The sequence below is a fragment of the Camelina sativa genome, chromosome 11 (assembly GCF_000633955.1).
Source record: "Camelina sativa cultivar DH55 chromosome 11, Cs, whole genome shotgun sequence".
In the NCBI taxonomy this organism is placed as follows: domain Eukaryota; kingdom Viridiplantae; phylum Streptophyta; class Magnoliopsida; order Brassicales; family Brassicaceae; genus Camelina; species Camelina sativa.
In genome coordinates this window covers 17,943,417-17,961,307 of record NC_025695.1, presented here as the reverse complement: position 1 = coordinate 17,961,307, position 17,891 = coordinate 17,943,417, and the positions used below count along the sequence as shown (strand labels likewise).

The following is a 17,891-nucleotide window of genomic DNA, read 5'->3' as shown; positions in this document are numbered from 1 at the left end:
GCTCCTTTATTATTCCTTAATTTTATATGATGGTACCACTACCTTCTACGTGAGAAGAAATAACATTAGGGAGCTATTACCGTGCTTCCTAGAGGTGTATGTTTCGAAATCAGCTGCGTGTTTTTCACATTTTTATTCCAAAAGAAAAAAATACAGACACACACATCAGTTATTTGCGCGTTTACAGCAGCATGTTTTTGTCAGTTTTGACCAAATTTGGTTATATGGTAAACAAGTCAAAAAAGTTAATGCAAAGAGATGAAAAAAGGAGAGCTTTCAAGCAGCTACGTATTTTCGTTGTCTTGTACACAAGTATGTTAATTATTTGAAATATTACACTTTTGTTATCCATGAATCATATACTCTATATACTTTGAGCTTATAGACATTAGATTGTTTAAAAGTGACTAAGCTAGTGCCTAACACTTTCATAAGCAACTGACGTGTGATTGGTAATTTACGGACGTTATGTAGTTCATCAAACAAGCAAAAAAAACGAAAGCATTTTAACGTAAAGAAAACGCAACTAATTAGTGTGTTTATACGAAACTGTAAATAGTCAATAATGTCAAAAGGGGTCGGGAAAAAAAAGCAATAATCAAAAGAGTTTTTACAGAGAAGAGACTGATGTGATGGGTTTGGTTGGGTTGGTGGTGGACTGTACAGACACATAGCTTCCACTTTTTCTTGTATATTATTTTCACACTTTTTATTTTATTTTTTGAGAAAACTTTGTTTGTCCATGCGCCGAGGAATATCTATTTTATTGTTCATACTAAAAATGCTTTAGTTAAGGTATGCATACTAAAATTGCTTTTTAGGTTCATTAAAAATTTGAATGTTATGACTTTGATTGGTAACGTAATTAAGGATGGCAATCGTGTTCGTTTGGTTACCAACTAGATGATCGGGTAAAATGGGCGAACTAGTTTAAGTTTTCTTCATGGCCTGGATATATAAAAAGGTTTCTTCAATGTTTTGAATTAATAAAATCCAAAACTGCACCATAAAGAGGGAAAATATTGACATGTTCCGTTCAAATTAATTAAAATCCGCCAAGACCCTTTCTCCATTTAAACCTTCAGTGTGTACGTAGAGTAGTTGTTGATAGAACATACTTTTGAGTAATTCTATTTATAACTTACATCATCTGTTTTAGTAGATCAAAACTAACTGATGATAAATACTTGTAAGTTTTCAAAATTAATATACAAAATTTTGAAAAATATTTAATGGTAGTTTTAGAAATAACTTTTTTTGGTAAATTTAAGAATATTAATCAAAAATATTTGGTAATTGTAGTTAGAAATAGTACTCCCTCCGGTTTTTCATTAGTTATCGTTCGAGAGCTTTTCACACAAATTAAAAAAATAGATAAATACAATAGTATATCCTCGTTTGATTATTAGAATTTCAAAATTTTTTATTTTTTTTTTCATTTAATAAGGACAAATGAGATAATTTTATACTAAAAATCACGAAAACGACAACTAAAATGAAACAAAAAATTAAGCTTAGAACGACAACTATTTTAAAACAAAGGAAGTAATAAATAATCTTTGAAAACAAATGTGTTTTGTAATGAGTATATTAGAATTAAAAGATGATAAATACCCTATAATGGCACACATTTGGGTTTTTGTTCCAAAACTAGCACACACGCTGGTATGTTCCAAAACTAGCATTTCTTAATATTGAGTAATTAATAGAGAGAAATATTATTATTTTAAAAAACTCAAAAAAATCAAAACCCGATCTCTCTTACATTTCTCTCCGGCGAAGCTTGATGAATTTTCCGATCAGAGATCTTCATTTCTGATCTCAGATTTTCCCAGTACTCCATCGTCTCTGGTGTTCCATCTCTCTGGTGCTCCATTTTCTATCTACAACATCGTTCATCTCTATCTTCCTCTAAGATAGTGTAGATCTCCATCTCCATCTCCATTTTTTATTGTCTGTCTTCATCTCCATTGTCTATCTGCAGAATCAAAAACATTGTAGACGAAGATGGTGTAAAATTCAAGATTGTTGCCGACTGCAGAAGCTTCGCATGAGTTATAAGCAGCTTTGTTTCCAGCGATGCTGAACGCGACGGCAAAAAAGTCGCATCGATGAAAAGCAAATTGGATATGCTTCTTAGTTTTCTTCCACCTACGGTGATATCGAGAGTAATTGGCGATTCTTGTCATCATTTGGTTACCAAGAATCTTGGTCTAAGATCAACACTCTCAGGTACTAATTTTAATTCAGAATCTCGCCGTAGAGAACATAAAAAATGGTATGATGTTAGTGTGGTAAAAAGAATCTGCAAATGCTTTAGCAACACTGGTTGGCTTGTGTAGGTTGATGGAAGCCAAATCCATCATGGATTTAGTACATTATGATTGCGATTCTGATCCTTGGCAATCTTAGTAGCTGACAACTCTCTCTTGTTGTAAATTCACTGTCTTTAACCCAAGAAATCTCTATGACTACGGCGGTGATGAGAGGAAGAAGATATAAGACGATGATGGTTGTGGGAGGGTCGTGAGTTGTGTGGAGGAAAGTGGGTTAGGGCATGAGATTTGGATTAGGATTGAGAGAATGGAGAAAGGTTTCAGTGGAAAGAGTAGGCATGTGTTCTTTAGAGAAGTATTGCTACTATTGTTAACAAGCTCTTTAGTATTGTTTAACATGATGTTGTTGTGTTTGGAAAGAAAGATTATCAACAATGGCGGATTATACAGAGAATGGTGAGAGTTTTGTGGTGTGTTTGCTATTTGTAGAACTGTTTGCAGCTAATGATTTCTCTTGGTCTCTACCAATTTTTGGAGTTTGAATTCAGTCTTTTTTTATTTAGTTTTGTAGTAGTGTGCTTATTGTTTTGTTATTTACATGGATTAGTTTACCACCAGTTTCTTTTTTTTTTTAATATGATTTTGTATACACATTAGACGAACTGGATTATGTAACAAGCCAAGAAATAGAGCTCGTCGTGAGAAACTGAGAAGGGAAACACTGAATAATATATCGATGTTCAGAGTTTTGTCTAACTCATGTTTTTGTTATTGTAGAAAACATGTGGTATGGTTAATTCAGATGAATTTTAGAAACTATTACAGGTTTCTTCGTTAACTCACATATGAGAGTACAGTCGTGGATGATTTTTTGATTCTGGTCGTCACCAATTTTGGATTTTCTGAACATTCAGGAAGACATTCCTAAATTTCAATGATGTCTTCCTAAACTTTATAATTTTTTTACTAAATTAAAATAAATGAGTTTTTAATATTTTATTTATGTGGTACCTTAATGTATCACAAATTACTCTAATATGAGAAATTTTATGCTTTGAATTATTTTCAACCATTATAGGATTTATGCAAGAACCTTTTAAACCATTATGTTTATGAAGACCATCCTGAATTTCAAGAAGTCTTTCCTGAATATTATTGAATCTTTCCTAAATTTAAATAAATATGTTTCTAAATCTCTAATTTTGTGTGTTTTGTTTCAATATGTCAAATACCAGTAGATTACTCTATTAACTAGAGGTACTGATTTCATTTATTATGCATATTCTCTTGTTAGAAACTCTAAACTTTGTTATGAAGGTTATCCTGAAATTCAAAGAATCCTTCCTGAATTACATAGATTGCTTCTTGAATGTTATAGAACGCTTCCCGAATTTCATACAATTCTTCATGAATTTTATATGTTCGTTCCTGAAGTTTAATCACAGTTAAAACAAAATGCTAACAGAAACTTATGACATTGTTATGATGCAGATCATATAAGTACCAAAACAATCTAAAAGTTTCACATACATCATGTAGATTGGAAAAATCTTTAATCCCTATTACCTGCAATAAAAATTGAAATCAGGGAATATGTTTCAGAAAGATCTTCCGAATTCTCAACAATGCTTCATGAATTTTCACATAAAGGCAAAATCATCACAAGTTGCATATGACGAATTCATAAGCTGGATTTGAGGACTGAATGATATGAGTTCCCCAATGTGATTGTTAGAGCTGGACTGTTTTCTTCACAACTTCATGTCTTGACATGAGTTATGTTTGCGCATTCTAAAAATAATGTCTGTAAAAAAAAAAAAAAACAGTTCCAATGAATCATACAAACATCATATATCAAGTTTTAGATTTAAAAAATATAATCAACATCTGCAGAGATCTTCACAAGAGAGCTAAGTTCCATCACAAGCTCTGCAATTTGCTTTCAAGAACAATTTGTTTAATTATGGAACTCAAAGCAAACAACAAGCCTGTATCATCTAAAACTAGATCTCTTAAATTCCTCTATTTACCATTTATTGTCATGAGCAATGAACAAATGACAAATCTAATCTGAGATAATCCTAACAAAATTTAAAGAATAAGAAATCTCCAAGGACCAAATGGTTAAGTTGTTTGTAGACTTAAACGTCATCATCATCTAAAGTTCAATTCACCAACACGAACGAATAAACAAAAAAGGATGGGACTAGAGCTCATGATTGAGAGACCCAAATCAATTAGAAACTTCAGACCAATTTGAATCTATTTGAATCTCTTGTCTCCGTAGTTTCCATGGCTAACCAAAAAAATCAAAGAAAAATAAAATAAAAAAGTAATCTTGAGAAAAGTACAAATTTTACTACCTTAGATTGGGTAACGTCCATGTAAATGTCGTCGTCTCTTTTCTTCGTCATGGCCAATATACGCTTGGCTGGAGACCAGATCTCTGAGATATCTCTGGGCTTTAAATTCATGCTTGGGGTTCTCTTCGATGTCGCGAACACAACTGCTGCTTTCACTGACCTCGATTTGATGACTCACCTACGATTAAGATCCGATTTGGTTCACTGGTGGAACAACGTCTGCGATTGGTTTTGGAATGACGGAGAGAGAGGACTGAGAGAGAACACTGTCTTCCAAAATAGCACTAATCACGATTTCTATATCTTTATTTTAATTTCCTTAATATTTTATTTTTAATATTATATAAATTTATGCTATATTTGGAACAATTGAATGTTTGTGTTAGTTTTGGAAGAAAAACTAAAATTGATGCTATTTTTGTCAATTATCCTTAAAAGATAGTATTATATAATTACATATTAGTGGGAGAAATATATAGACTTATCACATTAACCATTAGCAACAATTACTTTCTAAAAACATATTAAAATATTGCATTTATCTTCTTCACTTAGCCAATCATTCCCCATACAAATGAAAGGAGCTATAAGTTTAGCGCCGTCAAACCCAATAGTTATTGATTAAAAACGCTAAACCAATAAACAAAGCAACCAAGAAAAAATAACAAAATATAACTACGAAATACACCAATTCTCTAATAATAGACTTGAAACCACACAAAATTTTGATTACTACCTACACAAACTTGTTAATAAACTTGACCAACAACAGCCACACGAATTATTAGAATCGAAGATGCTATATTCACAAGTAGCATTGTGTGAAAAGGGAAAAGAAATTGTTGTCCTCTGAACTTCTAACATATTCTGGTTATGATCCAGATGAATGCTTAGTGAAGTGACGAGCCAACGATATCTAGCAACTAAACAACAATATTTATTTTCAACGCAAAAAAAGGCAATAATCACAATCTCATGAGAAGCCATAAAAGGAACAAAAATGAGAAGCATGTATCCACATGTGGATGTCGTTAGTGTTATTAATTTGCTTTAGGAATCATAAATAAGGTATTAATGGTAATAGTAAATGTGGTGACTTTTGAAAAAGAAGAGAAGTGCATTGTCAAATCTATCGCATCAACGATACCTTTTTCATATAGTTTTAGATAAACATCAGAGAACAGTCCTTGAGTAGGTTCATAGACACCATCCTACACTTGGAAACTTCAATTAATTCTTCTCTACCCCACTTTTTTATTATTTATCAATTTCTTCAAACAAACGAATGTATAAAAGTTCATAAATTCCTTGTAAGTTGTAACTCTTCTAACCCAATGGGCTTTTGGTTGTATGTTGGAGTATTCCATAGTTTCCAATGAACTTCAATTGACCCCAATAGTTTATAGGTTCGGCCCTCTCGTTCTACTATTGTTCGACATAGTTGATTACTACACAATACACAGAGTCATAGACTCATAGTTTCCATTGATGTCTTGTTTAGTAGCCTCTTCATCCATTGATTTTTACCATTTCTTCATATTTAGATATCTTAAAAACTTTCGATGGTTAGTTGGCTTTTAAATACCCTACATCTCCATCTTGGGGTCATGGTAACCCATATAGATTTTATTTTTCAAAACCTAGATATATAGTATAGTTTAATAAATTTCTAGCCCCTATATATATATATATATATCGTACGAGCTGTTTGATACTCGTGCAGGTCATGAGTTGTATATATATCTCGTCTAGTATGTTGATAAAATCTTTATTTTTAGATTCACAACTGATGATTTGTACTGTAATCTGTTTTCTTCTCAATTAAGTCCATTTCCTATTTAAATCTGAGTTATCGTGTATCTTCTTAAAGTATACAATCATGAGTCATGATTCATATAATTTTTTTTGTCTTCATCAAGTAGTCAGATTATAACACTTTTTACACCATTTAGATAATCTCTCGAAACTCATCTTTCTTGACTTTTTTTGGTTTAGTTTGCCTTGATCCACATGTACAAAAGCTATGAATAAACCAAACCTTTTTGAGATTGAACAAAAGCCTTAGTTTAGTAACTCATAATCAAATAACATTATAAGAATGATCGTTAACGTTTTCGCTAAATGATTCTAACGTTATATAAAGAAACAAACTCTACCGAAGAGGAATTAAAATAAAATAAAAAAACACGAAATGTTTCACTGTGTTTGAATGTCTCTCCTTTTTAAAGTATATATATTTTCGAGACTTCGAGTATATATATAGTGAGCTTACTGAATCTCTTAAGATCATATATAGTAAATATTAAATACACTTCATCAACTCAACTAGATCGTCGTTTTTTTGTTATTTTTGTCATATATAACTAAGATAAGCATGTACATCTTGCAAGAAATATAAACACACGCTAATTAGTAATTTGTTAACAATAATAGAAGTTAGTTAACAAGTGTAATGTCATTATAGCATGGTAGGTGTTCACTAATTAATAACGATGATATAATGTATTGCAATTCAGAATTACCAATAATATAAGTAGTATATCTCTATAAACAGTACAACAATACACTCTGGTTCCTTTTCCATTCCCATGCAAAAAAAATATTTAAACGACAAACCCACACACAACAAGCACTATGCTACGTGGCGTATTATGATTGGTTTGTCTGGAGAAACCAAATAAACAGAGAGCAGTGTTGCAGAAAACACACATACTTTTCCCGGCAATGCAAATGTTTGGTTACACAGTCACCCAGGGAAAAAACGCGTCCGATGTATTACACCTGGCGGAATTTAATTGGTTAGTTAGTGTAACAACAATGACGGAACAGTAACACAAGCATTACCTCCCTTTTCCCCCAGTCACTTCACTTTCTTGGTAGTTTCCTGAGAAACTCTCTATTTACTTCTTCTTCCTTCAGAGAGCTTTGGTTTTGTGATTTTTGAACAAACAAACCAAAAAAAAAAAAAAATGGCGAAATCTGACATAGAAACTGGTGCTGGTGGTGGTAACGAGCTGTATCCGGACATGAAAGAGAGCACAGAGCTTCGTTGGGCTTTCATAAGGAAAGTGTACACCATCTTGTCTCTTCAGCTGCTTCTCACCGTCGGTGTCTCCGCCGTGTTCTTCTTCGTCCGTCCGATTCCTGTGTTCATCACCGAGACTACCCCTGGACTCGTCGTCTTCTTTGTCATCCTCCTTCTTCCTCTCTTCCGTTACGTCTCCTTTTTTTTTTTTTTTCACATATTTCTCTTGTTGCTTCTTTCGATTTCATGCTTAGTTTGGGTTTTTCTTAGCTCTGTTTGGGTTTAGTCTTACCTACTACATTTCATCATCGTTCGTCGCTTAGGGTTTTTGAGTTACTTTACTTGTTCGATTCACCAAGAAAAAGCTTTAGGATTTAGATCCATGTAGTCTTCGTTCACTTTGCTACTATTGTGTAACGTTGATTCTTTGTTAAGATGACTTCGATCCATGTACTTTTCATGACTTAGATAGCCTACACTTGTTTAGCTGATGTTGTATACCTTACTCTCTTCCGCTTGAAAGCTACTGTTTTGTTTAAAGATTTGATATCTTCTGTTACTTTCACTGATTGATATGGATTTTGATGAGGTTTGTTTGTGATGTGATTGTAGTGCTGTGGCCTCTGTTGGCTTTTGAGAAGAAGCATCCCATTAACTGCATTGTCCTTACCATCTTCACTCTCTCCATTTCCTTCGCTGTTGGGATTTGCTGCTCTCTCTCCAAAGGTAATGGATGGATACAGAGATATTATACTTGTTCTGCTTCTAGTGTTGGAGTATTCTCTGTTTAATAAATCAACCTAACACTGGATAATAGTGTTGCATCTAGATCTTTGTTTCAGATGTAGTCTTGGTATGATCTGACTAGCTATAGTACTGGTTTCGAAATCATAAAAGTTAGTAACCTGTTGGTTTAAACATTGTGAATCATGAAAAAGAGGAACAGGGGAAGAGATGATTCATGCTTTTGTCAAGAAACTTATTAACTTATCTCTGTTTCTATAACAAAGGAACATTGTGATTTTGATTGATGCTTTGGATCTAACTACAAGTCTTGTGAAAAACAGGGAGGATTGTTATGGAGGCTGCAATTCTCACAGCAGCGATGGTCTTTGGGCTGACGATCTACACCTTCTGGGCAGTAAAGAGAGGCCATGATTTCTCCTTCCTTGGACCATTCCTCTTTGGTTCACTCCTCATTATCCTTGTCTTCACTCTGCTCCAGGTACTACCAGAACCAACTAACTCCCCAATCAATTCATAGTTTTTGGGAGTATTGAGATATATTACTATTACAAGCTAACCGATGAAATGAATGCAGATCTACTACCCTCTCGGGAAGCTAACATCGATGATATTCAGCGGTGTAGCATCAATCGTGTTCTGCGGATACATCATCTTCGACACAGACCAGCTGATCAAGAAACTCAACTACGACGAGTATATCATTGCTGCGATCCGTCTTTACCTGGACGTTATGAGTCTCTTCCTCAATCTCCTTGGCATCATGAGCAACGGCCAGTGACATGTGGTTTCATCTTCTCTGATGGTGTCGTTACTATTCTACTAATTCTAGACATAGATTTGTCGAGTATTAAGAAGAAGACAATATTATAGTGTTTTACTGCTTGATAAAGTTGTTAACAATACCAAAACATTCTTTATAAGCAGTTATTATAAGTATAACATGTGAGAAACGATCCTTTGATGATTATATATTTGTTTTCTTGTGACTATGCTCAGCTTCTTTGCTTAATGGATATTTCCAACAATAATGGGACAAAAAAGAAGCATATTTGATGTTCCCAACAAGTATGAAAATGGACCCATTCATTTTTTATAAATACTTTATCTATTACTTCAACTTTGTTTTTTTATACAAAAGAACACCACCAACAAGAAAATATTAATAATCTAAGAAACATAAAAATTACAGATCATCCCACCCCACTAAGTTTTGTTTACCCCAAATCCTTACTCACCTTTGTGTTGAAATCTTGACTGGTAGGTCCATTTCATACTATACCCAACCCAAAAAACTACCATTACCATAAAAGAACCCCCTAGAAATTTAGATTGACCCCATAAGTTAAAAAAAAAACTCACACTTACTTAAACCAAGCAGGCCATTGAACGGTTTTATTCACTACATCCTAAACTTCCTCTCAGCAGCAAGAACAAGAAGCCTTGATACACCTTGTGTCCACATTTCATACTCCCTTTGGCTTTTGACCTCAAATTCCACATCGCCTCGCAGAACCGTCTTCAAACCAAAGTATCTTAGATCATCTCCTCCCTCTAGCAAATGTCGTCCGGGCCAGGCAGGGACATTCTTGATTACTTCAAGGACAATGTCTGTAACAAAATTGGGATATTAGTCAAATAATTAGTGAAAGAGTCTTCAAGTTCACATTCAAAAGAAAGACAAAAAAGTAAAAGATTGAGGGGATTTGATCCTCTATAGTTACTTTAGTCACATATACACTTTTGCTTTTTTCCTTTTTTAGTCTCGAATCCCCAAATCCAAAGCAGACCCACATCAAAGTTTTGAATTCTCTTTACCAGGGTTCACATATAATTGACTCATTGACAGTAGATAGTGACAAAAAGTGAAGCTTTCAATATCAAACTACAATCCATTAGAAGAATCATTTTTAATGTCTTGGAAGGAATTAGAGAAATCGCCAACCACTCTAATCAGGTTTTAAACGTTTGAAGTTAAGGAAAGCGGTGTTATACTTGTATGTAATAAAAGTAAATGATCACTTACTCTTTTTCTTCTTGGTGAAAGTTCCTCCAACATGCCTGCTCTTCATCTTTAACATTACCTATAAGTTCAATAGATCAAAACAATGAATAACAATTGGTGATTTGATTTTCTAACTTAAGCAAAGACAAAAGTGGATCCCATGACTTCATTTTCATCATCATTGTCATAACAGTACTTTTTTTATTTTAGCTTTAGTTTTGTTTCTACTTTCTCTTCTTTTCCTGCCGTTTGAAATTTCTCTTTTCTCATCTTTTTGTGTGTTTCATATAACAAAGTTTACATCCATGTGAAGTAACTAAAGATTCCCCACTGATTCACAAATAATTTGGCTCTCTTTAATCTTTTTCATCAGATCAACGATCATATCCTAAAGTGAACCGGAACTCGAGGCACCATAAGGGAAAAAAAAAAATCTTTACCTGATTCATTTTGTTGATGTAAACAGACACAATTTTCCAGTGGAGATCACCTGCAAAAGTCACACAACATTAGACAAAAGATCAAGAACTAAAGTGTAAAATTTAAACACATAAGATTGAACTTTTGTTACCTTTGCGAGTGCGTTTGAGGAGTTCACAACCTCTAGCGAGCCATTCTCGGCTGCAAGTTCCCAAGAAATTCTCCTGTTGTACAAGTTCACCACTGTGACTACTGCTTGAGCTTCCGTTGCTACCATTAACATTATTATTGCTGCATCCTCCAGTAGAAGTAGTGAGTCCTTTGTCCATTGGAATCACTGATGCAATGTTCCACACTTCCTTCATTGCCCTCGCCTTCAATGTTTGCACTCCTCTTAAAGCTACACCAAAAATACACAATCATGTAACCCAAATTTAACTATGATTCCTTCATAAAGTTCCAATTTTTAGCCAATCCCTAGATCAATTCTACCATTTCCTTCATCAAAATCAGAACTTTGGCAGTCCCCATCACACCTAAAATCAAATGATTCGATTTCTCTATCAAGTTCCAACTTTTGAGTCAGTCAAATCCCTAAATCAATTGCATGAAAATCAAAACTTTATCACAAAACATTAACAGAGTGTGAAGTTATGAACAAACCTGTAGCTGCTCCAGCAGTGAGAGTCATGATATCTCCAGCAGAACGAACATTAACAGCAGAACTAACAACAGAGGCCAAATACTCTCTCTCAGCTCCCATAACCTCAGCAGCCTCCACACACTGAGCAGCCACAAGGGTTGCAGCAGAAGCAACAGCCATGTCGGTTTTAGCCATCTGCTCATCCTTACCGCAGCTAGAAGACGCAGCAGTAGCTGCTGCAATAGCAGCAACAGCTGCAGCTACGCCAGCAACAGAGACAGCAGCGTGAATCTGAGCGTTGTGAGCTCGAGTCTCCTCTTTCTTCCTCTCCCTCCGGTCCTTAAGCCACCGTCCAACCGTCTTGGACTGTGTGGCCGTGGCCGTAATAGTCCCCGGAGTAGTCGCCGTTGAACGGAACTGAGAGTTTATATTGTTCAGTGAATTGTTATTCGCTCTGCAAAATTGCTGCATTTCAAGAAACAAAAATATTAAAAATTGGACTTTTAATTTAAAGATTCGCCAGAAATGGATATACAAAAGAGTGAAGCAAAATCTAAAAAAGGAAAAAAAAAATTGGAAGAAGAGTGATGAACAAGAAAAAGACAAAATCAAATCAAGTAAAGGAGATTGCTTTAGACCAAAGTGTAGTCACTAAAATAATAATACTAAAAAACACCAATCTTGAGCATGTTCGTTAATGGGTTTAAGGAATAATTATCGAATAAACAATCGAAATTAGTATAAAATTGAAATGAAATGATGAGTAATCATCGGAAACAGTAGTGGGAGAAAGACATGATCTCTGGGTATGGTTGGATAAAGAGAAAGGTTATAGTGAAGATTCTTTTTTTGATTTTTCATTGTCTCTCATTGTGTACCCAAAAATGTCAGTGACGCAGTCGAAAACATTTACATAGAGAGAAACACCCAAAAAAAAAAAACAAAAAAAACGCAGAAACCCAAATACATGCTTTAGAATAGTCACAAAACCCAAATTCAAAGGTCAAGAAAAAATTAAGAAACCTTGATGTCGTCGGATTCAGGAGGAGACACAGGAGGACTGTCGGTCAATGAACCGTTGAGTGGTCCACTACTATGTGATAGCCGACCAGATGTTCTTGGTGACACTTCTTGCTGCCAACACCAAAAAAAAAAAAAAAAAGTTAAAAGGATGAGACAAAAGTAGAATCAAGAAGTGATGATGATGACAAATTCATGAACTTGTTATTATGTTTCTAGGGTCCCCAGAAAGCGAGTGTGTAGCTAAAAATCATAACTTCTTTTTTTTGTGTGTTGATTAATAATAATTATAATTATTGCGCGTGAACATTTTTCCCTTCATTAAGATTTATGAAACATATAATTTGCTAAAAATTGAAACTTTTATTAGTACAAAATTTTTGATGAACAATGAAAAGATATAAAATTTTTGTCAGTATCTTTGGAGAATGCTTAGTTTTGTCCGCAAATGCTCTGTTTTTATCTGAAACAGAGGAAAAAGGACTTACAGAGTGAGACAAGATACGATCCATGACCATTTGAGAAGTTTCTGAACAAGCGAAGGAGAAAGGGTTCCCGGAGACAAGTCCGGTGTCCTCGCCGTCGACGTCTCCGGTGGGGATGGGTTCTTCTTCTTCTTCTTCTTCTTCTTCTTCTTCTTCGGTTTTGGAGAGGAGGATCTGAGGATTAGGTGGTGTTAAAGCCTTGGAGACTTCGAGAGCAGAGACGCTCCATGAACGAGCTAAGAACTCCATAGGCTCGAGTGGTGTCTCCGGTGGACGGTAAACCGGGTCGGGTCTCCATGTCGAAACCATGGGTTTTTCCATTTTTTTCAGAGAGAGAAAGAGAAAGAGTGTGTGATGAGTGAATAGAGAGATAAAAAGAGAGAGAGAGAGAGAGAGAGAGAGAGAGAGAGAGTGAGGTTGTGGGGAGGGGAGGGTTTTGATGGAAGTGAAAGGTTGTCAATGGGGAGGGGATGCGATTTATAGAGTGTGACAAGTGACAACGAAGCTGTATTTTTCTCATCACTCTTCTCTGCTTTTTCCTTCTCTTCCGTTTTTTTTTTTCTTTCTTGCTTTTTCTTATTCTCTCTCTTCTGCCTCAAAAAACAAAATTAAAAAATTACCCATTATTATTACTTTTAAAAAAAATTATCAAATTATACAAATAAGTTTTTTTTTCTTAAACGGGCCTAATTATTTTTTGTTTTTCTAATATTTTCCTTTTTATTAAAGTTTTTTTACTGGTGTATTTTTGATATTCCTAAAAAAGAAAGAATGGGTTAAAATTTAAATTTTCTAATGGTTGAAACAGACTTGCAAACAAAAGATAAATGTTTTACTCTTTTTGATATAAAATACAGCTTTATAAAATATCTATCTTTTTAATAAGTCTGTTTCAAAACCTATAAATTTAATAACCAATTCTACATAAATATTTATCGTAAAAACAATTATAATGTTTCATGTTGTACTCTTTTTTTTTTTTTTTTTTTTTGGCAATTGTTGTATCTCTTGCTCTATTTGGAATACACGAAATCAGTATACATATGGTTCAGTTGTTTAGAAAATGTTGCCACGTTTCATTGGAAGAACTGTTGCTTTGTCTGGAAAGCGAATGGAAAACAGTTCTATACTGTTACTGTTTGAGTTTATAATCCAATGATTTTTAAAATTAAACTGGCCTGGGTTGTAATGACAAGGATAATTCATATATAATAAATTAATAACCCGACCGAAAAGATAAGGGGTTAAATGAAAGAGACTTATAAATAGAACTGCACAGATTTAATTGGATTTGATAAGTGTGTTTGAGGGTTTTGTATTGTTAGTATAGAGGACATAAATGAGAAGTCAGAAGAGTGACCTCTCACAGACTCACACTATCTCGTATCCTGAGTAAACCTACGAAAGGCATGGAAGAGAAAGGTCTCTATTCGATCGATCTTGATCTATCAAGTATCAACTAACTACTTCGAGTAAATTATTAATTACTCGATCGACTGATATTTTCTTTTAGCTAGACTTTGATTTTGGTTGTTAGCATGCATCTTGGCAATAAAAGTAACATGTAAACAACAATCCCATGTTATCTATGTTACGTTATGGTTCGTACGTCACTCAGCTCGTTATAGTTCTTCTATACATGAACCGTAAGCTCATATCTTTTTTGTTTTTTGTTTTTTTTTTTTCACTCAAGCAAAAACTGTTACAAGCAGAAACATGGTTAACGTTAATTCAAACACCATTTCGTAGATTGGTGAAACTCGTTCTTTGGTCTTGCAAGGGGTAAAACATGTCACACGTATCATGAATTTACTTTTGAACACATCATATCCATTAGTCATGTATAGTGGTGGTGTATAGGAGATTGTATTAATATGGTTCAGACCATAATTATCTCATTGGCAATCAAAGTAAGCACATACATGAACTTAGATTCTGAAGTATCTCGATTAATTATTATGCTTGGACTTCGAAGTAATATATATCGCTAACCTGAGATTGTTAAGGATAAGGAATATATAAGGAATTTCGTATTTCGAAAATTACCAATACGTAGTAACTACACAAATAGAAACACCTGGATGATTACAAAAGTGTAAGAGTAAAAAAAAAGTTGGACAAACTGAAGTTCTTTAAAGTGAGTAAAACACAAACTAAGGGAAAATATTAGTAAAAAGAAAAAGCTAAATTTTAAAACGGTACGTGGTGTTGGACTGGAGAACTACACTCCACTCCAACGTATTTGTACGCTAGATTAGATTCTCAAATATCTGATCTTCTTCTCTACTTCTTCTATGCACACAAAAAGTGAATGCGTCCGTACATTCAGTTTCACAATATTCATGTCAAATGCACCCTCGTTTCCCAATCTAATTACGTATTATCACGTACATAGTTTACTCTTTTGATAGGATTGCAAAATTCAAATACTTTTTGTATATTTAACACAAAATGGTATATATGGATTATAAATGGTGATTTTTACCACTATAAATGGTGGTAAAAAGTTGGATTATATATACAGTAAAACCTCTATAAATTAATAAGGTCGGGACAATGAAATTTTATTAATTTATAGAGGTTTTAATTTATCGATAAATTAATATTTTATTAATTTATGAAGCGATTTTCTCATTTTCATATTGAAAATTTTCTATTACAAAATTAGATACTTTTGTTATCATTCACATTTTTAAAGAATTTTCTTAATTTATAATTTTGGTTATCATAATAGGATAAATGTCAATTGTTGAAATTATCTAGGTAAAAATGAAAAATGTTAGAAGTTTAGAAGTTTAGAAAAAATTGTTACTACTATCCTTCATGGTAATGATGAAGTCGCAGAAGATATTACGGTACCTATAAAACCAATTACTAAAAAAACAATTATCGCATCTATGACTCTTCACAATTTATGGATGTGATTTGAAAATACAACAATGAAAAAATTAGAAATGAGATCCAACAAGAATGCAAATTCAAAAATAGGCGAACAACAATAAAATCATATTTCACTAGATTTTCTTAGATATATATATCAATTTATATGATTATTAATTTATGATATTGATGGGATCATATTTTTACATAGGATTTCAAAAAAAATATTATTTTATTATCCTTCATGGTAATGATGAAGTCGCAGAAGATATTACGGTACCTATAAAACCAATTACTAAAAAAGCAATTATCGCATCTATGACTCTTCACAATTTATGGATGTGATTTGAAAATACAACAATGAAAAAATTAGAAATGAGATCCAACAAGAATGCAAATTCAAAAATAGGCAAACAACAATAGAATCATATTTCACTAGATTTTCTTAGATATATATATCAATTTATATGATTATTAATTTATGATATTGATGGGATCATATTTTTACATAGGATTTCAAAAAAAAAATTATTTTATTATTTTATCGAAATGTGTCATTTTTTACACCGGTCCAACTCGGGACCGGAAGAATTTATTAATTTATAGCGAGTATTAATTTAAAGAGTATTAATTTATAGAGGTCCTACGGTAACTATATAAGTGATAAATAAGATATAATATATATTATATATAACCATTTACTCTTTTGATAGAATTGCAAAAATCATATAGTTTTTTTGTATATTTAACAAAAAATGGTGTATATGAAATTATGAATTATAAGTGGTGATGATCTTCCACTAAATGGTGGTACAGAGTTGGATAATGTATAGGTGATAAAGAAGATATATAATATATATATTTTTTTGATGGGTTTACGCTAGAGATTGATGTCTTTCGTTTAAGGATCTCCACCAATGTTGATACATTAGTGACAGCTAAGTTTTCTCTACAGATTCCGATGATTATATGTGAGTTTTGAATTCGGGCTACTTGTGATCTTATTAGCAAAGAGTGTGATTGGAGGTGTATCGTTGAGAACAAAAAGGATCGCCTCAGTCAGGAGAATTTGGTCCCCCATCTTGATATGGAACAGACACACTCACTCGGCTGTTAGCAGGACTATTCTGATTTTATGCGTATGCGATTGTGGTTATTATGATCTCTGATTTCAACTACTTTGATTGGTCCTGTTTTAGAAATCGCTAGGTACTAGTCGGACGGTCGAGGTAGGTCTAGCGCCTAGCAAAAAAATCGGGGATTAAATAAAGATTAATCGGGAACTAGTTTTAGAGTTATTTTATTAAAATAATAATAAAATATAAATATATAGTATTAAATATATAATTAATTCTGTTTATATTAAAAAAAGATCAAATAAAATATAAAACTATAGTATTGTCTTTAAAATTACGGTAAACACATAAAAACATAATTTTAAAAGAATATTTTATGATGTTCATTAAAATTATATACATTAGTTATTGTAAAACATCATAAACTCTTAATTTAAATATCTAAATAATAAAAATATATATATTTGATTTATATTTGGCTTCAAAAATAATCGGTATATACAAAATTAAGCGGGAAGTAATTGGATTAGACATGTTATAATCAAATTAGGCGGACATAATTGGATAATCGATGCTAGGCGGAGATTAGTCATTAATCGAGGCGGAAAGGATGGGCCTAGCGATTTTGCGAGGCGTAATCAGTGCTAGACGGGGATTTTTAAAACATACTACTACTCTTTTTCTCTCTATTTCAGATATTTAATACTCCTATCATCATATAACCAGTCATTGCAGATTTGTATGGATTTTGTTTTGATTAGTTCAACACTAAGGACATCTCCATTGGGAGATTTAGGGAGAGCTCTTATGATAAATGAGATAAAAAATAAATCAAAATTGAATAAAAACATAAGAGGCAAACTCTTATTTAGTGCTCTGAAGAATCGACTCTTATTGGTTACGTGTCACGAGTTGGTTGGGTGTAGTTTTTAATATTTGTTTTTTTTTCTTCGT

The 17,891-nt window shown here is 33.1% G+C and overlaps 2 protein-coding genes across 2 annotated transcripts; one reads left to right on the top strand and one right to left on the bottom strand.

Moving 5' to 3' along the window:
* On the top strand, positions 7,569-9,397 carry LOC104723707 (BI1-like protein). Its single transcript, XM_010442101.1, has 4 exons — positions 7,569-7,852; positions 8,277-8,390; positions 8,732-8,889; positions 8,986-9,397. Exons 1-4 carry the CDS (start codon positions 7,609-7,611, stop codon positions 9,187-9,189), a joined length of 720 nt encoding a protein of 239 aa, XP_010440403.1. The 5' UTR covers positions 7,569-7,608; the 3' UTR covers positions 9,190-9,397.
* Positions 9,511-13,419, bottom strand: LOC104723706 (VAN3-binding protein-like). The gene is made up of 7 exons (XM_010442100.2): positions 12,985-13,419; positions 12,500-12,610; positions 11,497-11,941; positions 10,985-11,233; positions 10,854-10,903; positions 10,435-10,492; positions 9,511-10,019 (listed from the first exon to the last, which is right to left on the bottom strand). Exons 1-7 carry the CDS (start codon positions 13,300-13,302, stop codon positions 9,811-9,813), a joined length of 1,440 nt encoding a protein of 479 aa, XP_010440402.1. The 5' UTR covers positions 13,303-13,419; the 3' UTR covers positions 9,511-9,810.

What these genes read in the sequence shown, in the direction of transcription:
- LOC104723707 (XM_010442101.1), top strand. Translation starts at nt 7,609, where the DNA reads ATGGCGAAATCTGACATAGAAACTGGTGCTGGTGGTGGTAACGAGCTG. An exon ending in TTGCTGCTCTCTCTCCAAAG is followed by an intron (nt 8,391 to 8,731) that starts GTAATGGATGGA and finishes TGTGAAAAACAG; the next exon opens with GGAGGATTGTTATGGAGGCT. An exon ending in TTGTCTTCACTCTGCTCCAG is followed by an intron (nt 8,890 to 8,985) that starts GTACTACCAGAA and finishes AAATGAATGCAG; the next exon opens with ATCTACTACCCTCTCGGGAA.
- LOC104723706 (XM_010442100.2), bottom strand. Translation starts at nt 13,302, where the DNA reads ATGGAAAAACCCATGGTTTCGACATGGAGACCCGACCCGGTTTACCGT. An exon ending in CACTGCTGGAGCAGCTACAG is followed by an intron (nt 11,234 to 11,496) that starts GTTTGTTCATAA and finishes TTTTTGGTGTAG; the next exon opens with CTTTAAGAGGAGTGCAAACA. An exon ending in TTTCACCAAGAAGAAAAAGA is followed by an intron (nt 10,020 to 10,434) that starts GTAAGTGATCAT and finishes ATTTTGTTACAG; the next exon opens with ACATTGTCCTTGAAGTAATC.